Here is a 15,517-nt window from a genome sequence, read left to right on the forward strand (position 1 = left end):
TGATAGTGCAATCCACCAGATTACAGGTATAAAATACAAGAGTTAACAGATATGTTCATAGTAATTTATTCACTATAAAGAAAGCAAAGTAGGAAAATATTTTTCAAACCATAAGAGAGTAACCCAGGAAAGGTTTAGAAACTCTCAATGTTCCAGAAGAAAAACAGTAATACTGTAACTATTTTAAAAACAGTGAAATGGCACTAGGTGTGTTGTTATTAATGGCAGATATTGGTTGTCTCACAAGGCAGTGTAAGCTACAGGGAAACACAGTCAATGTAAACGATACATATATCTGGTAAAGCTAATCTCAAGCCATAATTATATAAATGTTACAGTAACTGATCTTAAATTTCAATAGCGCAAAGTTTTGATTTTTTCACAGCCACATAAACAGACTAGAATAAAAATACTGATTGTTCTTGTTACATTTATTTTGACAAAAAAATTTGAACTAAATGTAGTTATGACTGAATTGGAGTTGCTTTAGACAATAAGAGTAAACTGCTGTAGTTAAAAAAAACCCAGACAAACTGACGACTAAAGTTAAATATAGCAACGTCTCAAACAAAAATCTAGGTGGGGAAAGATATGACAAATTGCTGGAGAGTGGAATTAAATCATTTAAGATGAGCCACATGTTATCGTGATGTGCATTTATTTTAATATTTAACACTGCAATGACATAACATATTTCTGGACTCTTTAAAAAATAAAAATACCTGCAAAATGCAAAACAAAAGTGCGGTAAATCAACAGAGTGTATATCATATAATCTACAGCACACATAAAAAAGTTAATCTATTAAAGCAACAGTCTAAAACCTATTCTACCAAGGATTTGTTCATGAATGTGCATAATCGTTGCAAGGCCAGATGACAAGAGTCTTTGTGATAGTTAGGTCCGGAGGAATTAGTGAAGGCATGAGCTGCCTCATCATAAATATTCATCTCGTAATCCACATTTCCCGCCTTGAACTTCTCTTCCAGCTTTTCCACGTCCTTCGGAGATGAGAACCCCACCAAATCATCAAGGGCTCCGAAGTGACACTGTACTGGACACTTGATAGTGGAAACATCACACAGTTTCTCATCCGGAATTCCATAGAACGGAGCAATGGCATCTACAACATCCTGTAATAAGGCTCCTGCTGCCATGGTGAGAGCTCCGCCCATACAGAACCCAGTCACGCCCACCTACAGAGAAAAAAAATAATATAGAGGAATAATTGTAACTAACAAACACAAATACTTGCCTAGGACCAATTTTAGCTAAAGCAAGTATCTACTCTCACTACCAAATAAGTTTGAATGTTAAATTGAGATGTTTCATTACATTGCGCTAGCTCTCACTCACCATCTTTGTTTTATTGCAATGACAAGAAAGGGTTCTTGGCAAGAATTTGTCTAGAGCTAGTATATATTTTATCTTCTTAGCTCCATCCAAAAGCTATTATTACTTAACTTTCAGAATAGAAGTGGCTAAGGCGTAGATAAATTAATACTGTGTTTCCGGTGTCATATAATATTTTGAACCCCGCGATATATTGAACCCGGGTTCAAAATATCGCTGCGATATATTGAATCCCCCCCCCCCCCCCCCCCCCCCCCCCCCAAATAAAATATTGAACCCAGGTTCAATATTTTATGGCCGCGATATTTTGAACCCCCCTCTATTTTTCACTGCTTTTAGAAAGGGGGTTCAAAATATTATGGCTGCGATATATTGAACCCCCTACCAATTTCCAATTCCCATTGGAGAGGGGGTTCCAAATATTATGGCCACGACATTTTGACCCCCCCCCCCCCCCCTCTATTTTTCATTGCTTTTGGAGAGGGGGTTCAAAATATTATGGCTGCGATATATTGAACCCCCAACCTATTTCCAATTCCCATTGGAGAGGGGTTTCAAAATATTATGGCTGCGATATATTGAACCCCCTCTATTTTTCATTGCTTTTGGAGAGGGGGTTCAAAATATTATGGCTGCGATATATTGAACCCCCAACCTATTTCCAATTCCCATTGGAGAGGGGGTTCAAAATATTATGGCTGCGATATATTGAACCCCCTCTATTTTTCATTGCTATTGGAGAGGGGGTTCAAAATATTATGGCTGCGATATTTTGAACCCCCCCCCCCCTCTATTTTTCATTGCTTTTGGAGAGGGGGTTCAAAATATTATGGCTGCGATATATTGAACCCCCAACCTATTTCCAATTCCCATTTGAGAGGGGGTTCAAAATATTATGGCTGCGATTTATTGAACCCCCTCTATTTTTCATTGCTATTGGAGACGGGGTTCAAAATATTATGGCTGCGATATTTTGAACCCCCCCCCCCTCTATTTAGGGTCCTCCGTTTCCGACGGAAGACCCTCTTGTTATTCTATTGTTTCTTTTCCTTATTAGGGTCTTCCGTTTCCAACGGAAGACCCTCTTGTTATTCTACGGTTTCTTTTTATTATTATTCTACATTTTTCCTCTGACATTTTTCGAGAGCTATAACTCAAAAACTATTTGATCGATTTTCACCAAATTGACAGGACTGATAGAACATAAAACGTGCTTGCGAATGTAAAATTTTGAGCTGATGAGGTCACATCCGGTTTGAGATTTTGAGGCTTTTGTGAATTTTTAAGGACCATTTTGTCCACGTAACTCCTCCGAAACTAAAGGGTATAGAAAAGTGAAACTTTCAGGAATATGTAGATGAATGTCTGTAGATGATCCTCTGTTTTTGACATTGTGGAAAATGCGCACGGCGCCGAAGCTCGCCCGAGGTCAAAAATTGGCACCAAAATTTTTGGCAAAATTTTAACACGTTTTGCAAAATATCTTTTAACCTGTTGATAATTTGTTAAAACATGTAATGCAAAAGTTGTTAAGATTTACACGAGCTTTTGTTTTGTTTTAATAAAAAGGGGCTGGCCCTTTTAATTAGGGGCCAGGAGGGCTCTAAAGTCTTTTAATTTTAACTCTTAACTGAGCAATAATTTGTCATTAATTATAGAAGCAAAAATGTTCATTGTACAGCTGTTGATCTACACAGTACCTTATTTTAAACATTTGTTACGTAATTAGGGGTTTCAAGGGGCCAGAAGACCAACACTTTGATCATTAATATCTTAAAAAGGAGAAATATTTTGAAAGGCAATGTTGAACAAAAGTTGCTTAAAATAATGTTCTTTAGAACATGGTACCTTAAAATTTATGGTTTGTGGCCCCAGTAAGGAGTTTAAGGGTCGGCCCCTAAAACACTGTTGTCAAGATATCTCCAAATCGGTCAACAATTTCTGAACACTTATTAAACAAAATATGTTTATATTAATAAGATCTTTTATTTAATATTAAGAAAAAGGGACTAGCCCCTCAAATTAGGGGCCAAGAGCGCTCTAAAATCTTTATATAATAACTCTTTACTGAAAAATAATTTGTTATTATTTATAGAAGCAAAAATGTTCATTGTACAGCTGTTCATCTATTCTGGACCATACTAAAGTCATATGTTACATAATTAGGGGTTTGAAGGGGCCAGAAGTCCAAAACTTTGATCAATATTATCTTGAAAAGGAGAAATATTTTGAAAAACATTGTATAACAAAAGTTGCTGAAAATAATGTTGTGAACAATGTGATACCTAAACATTTTTCGTTGGTGGCCCCAGTAAGGAGTTGAAGGGTCGGCCCCTAAAGCACAGTTGTTCCGATATCTCTATAACGGTTAATAATTCGTGAACACTTGTTGAATAAAATATGTTTATATTTGCGAGACCTTTAATTTGATATCAAGAAAAAGGGGCTGATCCTTCAAATTAGGGGCCAGGAGGGCTATGCTACAAAGTCTTTATATAGTAACCTTTTTTAGAGCGATAATTTGTTATTAATCATAAAAGCAAAAATAAAAGCTTATTAAGTTTAATGTAAAACTGAAATCCGTTTTAAAATCGGCCGATGCATTACAAAGATATAGGTGTTTGAAAATTGACTTTTCTGGAAATTTTGATTCCACGTTCTTGGTAAAGAAAAGAATGTTATGTTCATAGTTTAATTAACTCGTACCTAAAATATATCGATAATTGTTAAATCGTACTTAAACACATTCGGATTTGTATTTGCTAAGTCGTTCTTGAAATTGATAATGTTATTGCTAATTCGTACCTAGAATCATTTTGATTTTGTGAACTCGTACCAAAAATAATTCGATTTTTTTTTCTTTTTGTTTTATTTACTTATACTTATTGGTTTAAGAACTCTGCTTCTTAGAGACAGTTTTAGCTTTACCTTCGACATTATCGGAAGACCCACTCGTTGCTTTGCAACGAGCTTTGCTCTAGTTATTTTATTTTTTATTTTTTTTCTGACTTTTTTCGAACGCTATTTCTCGTGAACTACTCGACCGATTTGCATGAAATTTTCAGGACTTATTGAGCATTAAAAGTACTTGATATTATAAAATTTCTACTTGATGACGTCACTTCCTGTTCGAGATTTTGAGGATTTAGTGAAATTTTAAGGCCCATTTTGTCCACGTAACTTCTCAAAAACTAATTGAGATAGAAATATGAAACTTTCAGGGATAGTAGATGAATGTCTGTAGATGATCCTATTTATTTGATTTTTTGAAAAATGCGCAAGGCGGCGAAGCTCGCCTGAGCTCAAAAATTGGCACCAATTTTTTTCATGAAATTTTCGCACATTTTCGGCCCTAGCTTTTAATGTGTAAATATTTTGTTAAGACATGTAATGCAAAAGTTGTTCAGATTAACTAAATCTTTCGTTTGATTTCAAGAAAAAGGGGCCGGCCCCTCAAATAAGGGGCTAAGAGTGCTCTAAAGTATTTTTGCAATAACTCTTTACTGCAAAATGATTTGTTATCAATCATAGAACCAAAAAAGTTCATAGTACATCTGTTTATCTAAACATACCATGTCGAAGTCATATGTTACGTAATTAGGGGCTTTAAGGGGCCAAAAGTCCGAAATTTTGATCTTAAATATCTTAAAAAGGAGAAATATTTTGATAAGAATTATAGAACAAAAAATGCTTAAAATAATGTTCTTAACAATATGCTCCCTAAAAAAATGTTGTTGGTGATCCCAGTAAGGATTTTAAGGGTCGGCCCCTAAAACACAATTGTTCAGATATATTTAGAACGGTCAACAATTTCTGAACACTTGTTGAACAAAATGTGTTTATATTTACAAGACCTTTTATTTGATATCAAGAAAAAGGGGCTGGCCACTCAAATAAGGGGCCAAGAGGGCTGTAAATTCTTTTTATAATAACTCTTAACTGAAAAATAATTTGTTATCAAGTATAGAACCAAAAATGTTCATTGTACATCTGTTTATCTATACGGTACCATACATATGTCATATGATACGTAATTAGGGGTTTCAAGGGGCCATATGTCCAAAACTTTGATATTCATATCTAGAAAAGGAGAAATATTTTGATAAGAATTATAGAACAAAAAATGCTTAAAATAATGTTCTTAACGATATGGTATCTAAAACATATACAGTCGGTTCAAGCATATCTTTTACAACATACACCATAGCATAGCATAGCATTGCAATCTCATAGCATAGCATTGGAATCTCATACCATAGCATACAATTTCATAGAATCGCATTCGTCATATCATACCATATCATACCATAGCATAGCATACAAAATTCTTTTAACGCGGTTTTGAATGTTTTTATTTGAAAAAATAAATGTTTACATCATAGATTTGTGGTAAACTTTGGCTTCTTATTATTTTACCTCAAAATGTGTGGAACTCTTCTGTGTATGGAGGCGTTTTTGTTCATATCTCATAGCATACCATAGCATACCATATCATTAAGCCCTTCATTTCAATTTCTCATAGCATAGCATACAAATCTCATAGCATAGCATACAAATCTCATAGCATATCATTAAAATCGCATACCATAGCATAAGTTTGTAAAAGATATGCATGAAATGACTGTATGTTGGTGGCCCTGGTAAGGAGTTTAAGGGTCGGCCCCTAAAACACAATTGTTCGGATATCTCTAGAACGGTCAACAATTCGTGAATACATGTTGAACAAAATATGTTTATATTTACAAGACTGATATCAGTTGATATCAAGAAAAAAGGAGTGACCCCTCAAATAAGGGGCCAAAGGGGCTACGAAGACTTTTCATAATAACTTATTTTTTGCGATAATTTGTTATTAATTATAATAACAGAAAATAAGAGCTTATTATTCATAATTCAAAACTGAAATCCGTTCTTAAATCGGACGATGCAATACAGAGATATAGGGGTTTAAAAATTGATTTTTCCGGACATTTTGATTCCACATTCTTGGTTAAGAAAATAGTTTTATGTTCAGAGTTAAATTAACTCGTACCTAAAATTATTCGATAATTGTTGAATCGTACTTTTACACATTCGGATTTGTATTTGCTAAGTCGTTCTTGAAATCGATAAGCTTTGTTAATTCGTACTTGGAATCATTCGGATTTTGTTAATTCGTATGAAGAATAATTCGATTTTTTTCGTCTTAGTTTCTTATGTTGGTTTAAGAACCCTGCTTTTTACAGGAACTTTTAGCTTTACTTTCGACATTACCGGAAGACCCACTCGTTGCTTTGCAACGAGCTTTGCTCTAGTTTTCATTGCTTTTGGAGAGGGGGTTCAAAATATTATGGCAGCGATATATTGATCCCCCTACCTTTTTCCAATTCCCATTGGAGTGGGGGTTCAAAATATTATGGCTGCGATATATTGAACCCCCTACCTATTTCCAATTCCCATTGGAGAGGGAGTTCAAAATATTATGGCCGCGATATATTGAACTCCCCTCTATTTATCATTGCTTTTGGAGAGGGGGTTCAAAATATTATGGCTGCGATATATTGAACTCCATACCTATTTCCAATTCCCTTTGGAGGGGGGGTTAAAAATATTATGGCCGCGATATTTTGAGCCCCCCTTAATTTTCCTGGGTATTGGAGAGGGGGTTCAAAATATTATGGCTGTAATATATTGAACCCCCTACCTATTTTACCTACTTTATTAAGGTATGCAACCTTTAGATTGGGCCAGTCCATTTGCAATTCCCAAATTGTATCACATGGGATACCATACAGGCTGATGTCAGCTATGAAGGGAGCAAATTAATGTTTACGTACCACTGGTGTGTATACGCAGTACACAGGTGTTAGCCCCCTTTTCTCCCACCTGAGGACTACCATTTAGAGTAACCTCCAGGATACCCTATTTTCTTGGTAACAAAAAGAATCACCAAAACAATATGATTTTTTCATTCATAATATGTTTTATTACAGACTGACAATTAAAGCACAATTATACCCCCCCCCCCCTCCCATCTACCATCCCCCCCCCAAAAAAAAATTGAATTCTGTATATTCTGTATATGCATGAAGTAAAGATTTGAGGGGGGGGGGGGGGGGGGTTCAATGACAAATTTCACAGCCATTAAATTTTGAAACCCCTCGTTCTCCAACAGCCAGTGATAAGAAGGGTTTTCAATATTTTGCAGCCATAATATTTTGAACCCCCTCATTACTGGTATAACATAATAGGGATACCATAAAGCCTGAATAAAATTTGAATGTTTCCCAACCCTGTGTATACACAACACACAGGAGTTAGCCTCCTTTCCCACTTGAGGACTATCATTTAGAGTAACCAAGTATACATGAAGTTGCTAATAAGATTGTTGGGGAGGGGGGTGTAAAATAACTCTGAGACATTATATCTCGATCCCCTTCTCCAATTTGAAATTAAGGTGGGTGCAGTGTATTGCAAAAATAATATTTAAACCACATTTTCAATATGCAATGTAATTCAGATGGAAGGGAGATTGGGTATTCAATATTTCACAGCCATAATATTTTGAACCCCCTCTCCAATAGCAATAAAAAATAGAGGGGGGTTCAAAATATCATAGCCATTATATTGTGAACACCCTCTCAAAAGGGAATTGGAAATAGGAGAGGGGTTCAATATAATCCTGGTAAAAGGTAGGAGGTTCAATATATCACAGCCATAATATTTTGAACTCTCTCTCCAAAGGGATTTGGAAACTGTAGGAGGTTCAAAATATCACAGCCATAATATTTTGAACCCCCTCTCCAATAGCAATGAAAAATAGAGGGGGGTTCAAAATATCACGGCCATAATATTTTGAACCCTCTCTCAAAAGGGAATTGGAAACTGTAGGAGGTTCAAAATATCACGGCCATAATATTTTGAACCCCCTCTCCAATAGCAATGAAAAATAGAGGGGGGTTCAAAATATCACGGCCATAATATTTTGAACCCTCTCTCCAATAGCAATAAAAAATAGAGGGGGGTTCAAAATATCACGGCCATAATATTTTGAACCCCCTCTCCAAAGGGAATTGGAAACTGTAGGGGGTTCAATATATCACGGCCATAATATTTTGAACCCCCTCTCCAATAGCAATGAAAAATAGAGGGGGGTTCAAAATATCGTGGCCATAATATTTTGAACCCTCTCTCCAATAGCAATAAAAAATAGAGGGGGGTTCAAAATATCACGGCCATAATATTTTGAACCCCCTCTCCAATAGCAATGAAAAATAGAGGGGGGTTCAAAATATCGCGGCCATAATATTTTGAACCCCCTCTCCAAAGGGAATTGGAAACTGTAGGGGGTTCAATATATCACGGCCATAATATTTTGAACCCTCTCTCCAATAGCAATAAAAAATAGAGGGGGGTTCAAAATATCACGGCCATAATATTTTGAACCCCCTCTCCAATAGCAATGAAAAATAGAGGGGGGTTCAAAATATCGCTGCCATGATATTTTGAACCCCCTCTCCAAAGGGAATTAGAAACAGTAGGGGGTTCAATATATCACGGCCATAATATTTTGAACCCCTTCTCCAATAGCAATAAACAATAGGGGGGTTCAAAATATCGCGGCCATAATATTTTGAACCCCCTCTCCAAAGGGAATTGGAAACAGTAGGGGGTTTCAAAATATCGCGGCCATAATATTTTGAACCCGGGGTTCAATATTTTATGGGGGGCTTCAATATATCGCAGCGATATTTTGAACCCAGGTTCATAATATCGCATAATATATTGAACCCGAGTTCAATATTTCGCGGTATCAAAATATTATATGACACCGGTTCCCCGACTGACCCTAAAAATATGTCCCGACCCTTAACATTTTATCGTTGATATATTAATCCGGATATCAACAATTCCGGTTTTACTTTTAGAAATTCCAATCTTAGTCACTTCCGTGTTTGAGAAAACACATACTCTACACCAATTTAAAGATTTATTTTGACAGCGATTTCTTGTGGAAATTGGCATCATGCTTGCCAAGCACATTGTTGTCAATAACAATTCGAAAGTGTCATCACCAGGGGGGGTAAAAACTTGATGACAGCGGTAAAAAACAATGCATCATTGCCTTTTGGCAGAAAAAAAATAAACTCATCTTTTCCAACTTGTTTATTGTTGTTGAAGTGAAAAAAAATAAAATGTTTAAATAAAATAAAATGTTTTCCCTACCTACCTACCCTATTTTTTTTAAGCTGGAATAGGAAACACACTATTAATTTATTTTGGCCTAATCTCTATGGGGCTGTTAAAATTCAAACACCAAACACAATCAAAACTTGAGGTTTCCCACCTTAAAACTTCAGTTATCATGAAATTGTCCTTTTTTTGCATTTTAGTTTCATTTGTAATTATTACAGTTATCTCCTTACATGAACTGTCAGATTAATGCATATATAAAATGTAAAACTTGAGCTAAAGTCCCAAACTCCCTACCTTTTTACAGCCCATGGACTTTAGGTGGAGGATAGTGGCCCGGATGTCTTTGACTGCCCCTGGCCAGTCGAGGTTGCTCATCAGATGGCCGGCCTCTTCATGGTCCGTTGCTATCTTTCCTCTGTACAGGTCTGGAACGATTGTAACAAAATTTCCCATTTTGCCGATATCGTGGGCCTCTTCTTTGATTTGCTTGTTCATTCCCCACCATTCTTGGATAACCACCAGTCCCTTGTCACTCTCGGCCAGTAACTCATCAAAGACAATGCATGGCAAATCCCCTTTGGGATTTTCTGATTTTATTGTTACTTTTTCACCACTCATGGTTGTAAATTTCTGAAAAATAAAAAATGAAACTTTAATTATCATTCCTATAACAGCCTTTTAATATGTTTTATGGTGCCACCGTTCAATTTACGCGGAATTGTGGGTACAAATCTGATGACAGAATTTTCAGTTTGTCAAACGTAGCAGTAGTCTGAATTTTCTCTTAGCCCAGGCATTATCATTAGAGTTTACAGTGCTTCCTGACGCTTTGCTCTTGCTATTATTTCATCAATAGATAGAAGCAAATTATATATAGATTTGAATTTAATAAATATTATTATTTTTACATCATTCACCACACACAGGCACAATATCTTCCTCCTGATGGGGGGGGGGGGGGGGGGGGGGGGAATCACTTTACTATGTGATTGAATAAAATTTCTGAATTTCGATGAAGGGGGAAGAAAGGGGGTCTACATCTCCGCTCTTGGGGCAGATGCTTAATTGTGAAAACACAGATAGAACAATTATTCTGGAAAATAGAAAACAAGATATATTATTATACTTTCATGTTAAATACTGAAATCTGATTGGTTTAGACGCAGTTGATAATCCGTTCTATTACCCTCAGCGTTAGCAACACACTTAGCAATGGGTAACACTATATAAATAGTGCCTGTTTGGGAGGGTAACAGTTGAAATTGAAACCCCGAGAAAACCATTGTCAACCGACGCGAAGGGGTGGTTGACAATGGTTTTCGAGGGGTGTCGATTTCAACTGTTATCCTCCCAAACAGGCACTATTTATTTTGTTATACTGAATGTCTTAATTTTAAAGAAAATTTTACTGCCTATATATAGGAATAACGTGAATTCTACAGCGAACCGTACGCGCATAATTTTCGTGCATGTAACAATTTTTAATGTTACCCGTTGCGAAGTGTGTTGCTAACGCTGAGGGTAATAGAACGGATTATGAACTGCGTCTTAACCAATCAGATTTCAGTATTTAACATGAAAGTATAACAATATATATTTGTTATACTTTCATGTTAAATACTGAAATCTGATTGGTTAAGACGCAGTTAATAATATTTACTATTACCCTCAGCGTTAGCAACGCACTTGGCAACGGGTAACATTAAAAAATGTTACATGCGCGAAAATTATGCGCGTACGGTTCGCTGTAGAATTCACGTTATTCCTATATAAAAGCAGTAAAATTTTCTTAAAAATTTTAAAAAAGACATTCAGTATAACAAAATAAATAGTGCCTGTTTGGGAGGATAACAGTTGAAATTGACACCCCTCGAAAACCATTGTCAACCTCCGCTTCGCGTCGGTTGACAATGGTTTTCTCGGGGTGTCAATTTCAACTGTTACCCTCCCAAACAGGCACTATTTATATATTGTTATACTTTCATGTTAAATACTGAAATCTGACAAACCACTTCTAAACTACGTAACAAACCACTTCTAAACTACGTAACATGAGCTGGTTGTCAGTGAATTTGCTGTAACCCATGGTTTTCCATATCTAAATTTTAGGGTGCACAACAAGGCTTTGCATTTGTTTAACGAAATCCTACGTTTTAACATGAATCTCGTAAACAAAACCTTTAAACGTCTGTCATATCAGATATCATGTCAAATCTAATTTCTATAAATACCAATCGTCCAAAAAGATAGCAATCTTTTCATCGGTCAAATGCGATGACCTTAGGCGGAGTAACATGTAAAGCACTACACTAGCATTGTACTAAAATCAACTGCAGACATAACATCGACATAAAATACCCGAAACTTACCCTTGACAGAGAGTGCCAGAATACGGCGAGGGGCGATCCAGGCAATCTTAAATATCTACCAATCAGGTGCGTCACTTCCCGGTTCTGCTTCAGATGTATGGAGGGACAGTGCGCGCTAAAATTATATGATAAATATGAGTCATCAAAGTAGGGTAGAAGGAAGGAGGGGGTGTCAAAGGATTAAATAAATAAATAAATATAATAATAAGAAAGGCCCTGGCTTCGTGAATCTCTAGATAAACACTCAGATCAGTGTTATCAACCAAACAGAATTTACAATGCCGGGAATTTGAAGTAAATTAATTTTCATAAAATAATGAGAAACTGAATGGTACAAAATTATTTTGAGCGATGTGCTTTCATGGCATCTATGGAGAAATGCAATGTACATGTATATTTATAAGAGTAGCATGATGCTGAGTTGTAAATCATTATTCAAAACTTCTACTCTCTGAATATAGCGGTCCTATAATCGATATTAAAATATACAACAGTTGTTTATGTTTGTTTCCCAGAGCTGACCAATTCAACACGCTGCACGAAGTCACTGTGCGCATATATACAGAACATTTAATTTTTATGTTTTTTTCGGGAGGGGGGGGGGAAGGGTAGCCAAGACATTTAGCTTATCTTAGCTGCAATAATGTAGCCCTTTCCCGATTTTTTTTTGGGGGGAGAGTAAACATCAGATATAAAAAAAAATCGGAGAGGGCTACATTATTGCAGCTAAGCTAATCGGATATTTTAATTAGATTGTTATCTTTAAAGGACCCTTTTAAACAGTAAGATTGATGCAGAAGGTTTTTTGTTGCAGCAGCTGTACATGGCGTCAAATTTGGATTAATTGTGGGTCTTGTTGTCTATTTAAAAAACTCCAAAAATTAAAACAAAAAACAAAAAAAAAACAAAGCAAAACAAAACAAAACCAAACCACCCCCCAAAACAACCCCCCCCCCCAAAAAAAACCCGATTGTGTAGATTATTATTGCGTCGTTGAGTGTCTAATTCCATCGGGGACACACTTTTTACCAAATTTCATTATCAACATTTAAAGAAAAGTGTTATAATGATTCAAAAGAAATTCAATTCTATCATTAATTTTTCTTGTTTTTACTTCAGATAGCCAGCATTTTACACATGTCGTTTCAGTTTCTGTTAAATAACTCGATTTTTTCAATTTAAGGAACAAGTCATGGGGAAACCCAGCACTTGTCGCCAGAGATTCGCAGATCCGTGTGTTTGGATAGGTAGGGAGAGGAATGCGGAACAGACTTTGGGGAGCGGTGTACAGAAGCTCAGACCGTCCATAACAACTTTTCATTATTTTTTTATTTTTATTTTGCGTTAATTAACAATCTGATTAAAGTCAAATTCTTCGATCTGCTAATGTATACAAGGAGATGTCGATCCTTGTGTAGTATATATTATACGTGAGTGGATCAAAGAATTGATATTTCATGTTATCAGATTGCGTTTACTGAGGTTCGATTGTTTTGTAATAAACAAATAAGAAGAAAAGAACGCGAAGATTTTTCATATAAACATAAAATGTGGATTTTTACATGTCGGGTCTATGGAAGCATATTTAAAAGTTATCAGTAGTCAAATCACAAGGGATATACTGGAGACTGTCGAAATTCTAATTTTTCTAATCGTAGAAGAAGGATCCCGGAAGAGACTGTATTGTATCTTGATTTTATTATGTTTTGCAAAGAGGAGTATTGACAAATCGTTCATGGGTATAATAGCTCGCCTGGAAAGTATACTCTCGTTCCCAGCAAATACAAGCAGACAGCAAACAAAACAAATCGCCACGATACTGTCGTGTTGTAAAACTTTAATTTACCGGATGGCAACCAGTAAATACAAAATTTATAGCATGATAACTGTTGTAAATTTGTATTATACGCCATCCGGTAAATTCAATATTAACAACATGATAATACTGCGTCTAAATGGCTGTGAAATTTAAGTGATGTCCGGTGTAACGAAGAATTTTGACCCGGGTTGATAATTGACCTAGGGGTCATTTTTCCACGTTGAATATTGAGACCAAATGTGTTGAATTAGTCTAGTCCTAATTTCTATGAAAAGAGCTCTAGAAATACGTTTTAACGGCAAATAATTATTATTTGGTCCAGCATGGTTTTTTATCATAATTAAAGTATGCTGAGTCTGAAAAAATATGCTGGCCTTCATGAAAATGGCGTTAAGTAGATCAAAATGGCGATTCAAAATGGCGGACAGCCAATCTTCAAATTTTTCTTTTAAAGTCTCCTCAATGGTAAAAAAATATTGACAAACACTAATGAATTCATCCAAAATAGTATTTCATCATATCCAATGTGTGCCGAGTCTTACAAATTATGCTGACTTTCTACAAATGTGGTTAATTAGGTCAAAGTGGCGACTTAAAATGGCGGATAACAAAGTTGTGTTAATTCGTCATATATTTCTGAAATGGACATAAAGCGTGAGACAAAAAATGAATATTCAATCCAGCTAAGTTTTTAATCATAACTTAGCTGTGAATAATCAGGAATAATCTGCCATTTTCAAGAAATGTCGTAAATTATCTAAATTAAAAAAATGGCGATTCATAACGGTGGACATCCAGATTTTATATTTTTCCCCTTTAGTTTCTTAAATGGTGAAAACGCGAGAAACAAACAATTATAATTTTGTTAAATAAATTTTCAAATCATAGATAGGACGTGCTAGGTCTGAGAAATCATACTGGTTTCCACTAAAGCGATACTTTTTATGTCAAAATGGCGGACAGCCAGTTTTCATATTTTTTTCTTTTAAGTTTCTTAAAACGGAAAAAAGCATAAGACCAACAAGTTTAATTTGGTCCAGCAAAGTTTATCAATATAACTAAGACATGCTGAGTCTTAAGAAATATGCTAGCTTTGACGGAAATTTCGTAAAATAGGTCAAAATGGCGATTTAAAATGGCCTACTGCCAGATTTCATCACTTTCTATTTTAGTTTTTTAACAAGAAACAAAGCATTTGAACAATTTTTGTCCGGTCCAACAAAAAGTTTTTATTCATAATTAGTGTATACTGAGTTTGACGATATATGCTTACTTTAACAAAAAACGTCAAAATGGCGTTTCAGAATGGCCGACAGCCAGAATTCACAATAATTATTCTATTTTCAAGCCGTTAACAGGGATGAAACGTGTAAGTATTACATTATACAAATATGCACATGAAAAATTAGAGTGGAACACTTTAACGAAGAAAAAGAACAGTTCCATATTTTACTAAAAATTGTTTAATTTTTTCCGTTTTGTCTTATTAAGGCGTATACCGGTATCTTATTTAAACATTCTGTGTTCATGCTTTTCAATATCCGTCTTGTTCCTAAACCTTTCTGGGGTTTTTTAAATTATACTTAATGTACCGATTTCTTCGACCTGCAAGTTCGTGAAATACAACAAATGCTTACAAAGCAAAGTTTGCGAGAGGAGAAGTATTTCTGCACTATAAAACGTGTTTTTAAGCTTTAAAGACATCGATGTCATATGCTTATATGATACTAGTAACATAGATACAATCAGGTACTTAGGAACAGTGTACGACAGGAAGAACTATTCTAGTATATTTCTGTCT

At 35.5% G+C, this 15,517-nt stretch overlaps 1 protein-coding gene across 1 annotated transcript; it reads right to left on the bottom strand.

Annotated features, from left to right (window-relative positions):
• Positions 1-50: 50 nt before the first annotated feature.
• LOC105335700 (protein usf) lies at positions 51-12,012 on the bottom strand. The gene is made up of 3 exons (XM_011439734.4): positions 11,898-12,012; positions 9,823-10,158; positions 51-1,196 (listed from the first exon to the last, which is right to left on the bottom strand). Exons 2-3 carry the CDS (start codon positions 10,144-10,146, stop codon positions 825-827), a joined length of 696 nt encoding a protein of 231 aa, XP_011438036.3. The 5' UTR covers positions 10,147-10,158; positions 11,898-12,012; the 3' UTR covers positions 51-824.
• Between the last annotated feature and the right edge of the window lie 3,505 nt (positions 12,013-15,517).

This window comes from Magallana gigas, chromosome 5, assembly GCF_963853765.1.
Source record: "Magallana gigas chromosome 5, xbMagGiga1.1, whole genome shotgun sequence".
NCBI classification, from domain to species: domain Eukaryota; kingdom Metazoa; phylum Mollusca; class Bivalvia; order Ostreida; family Ostreidae; genus Magallana; species Magallana gigas.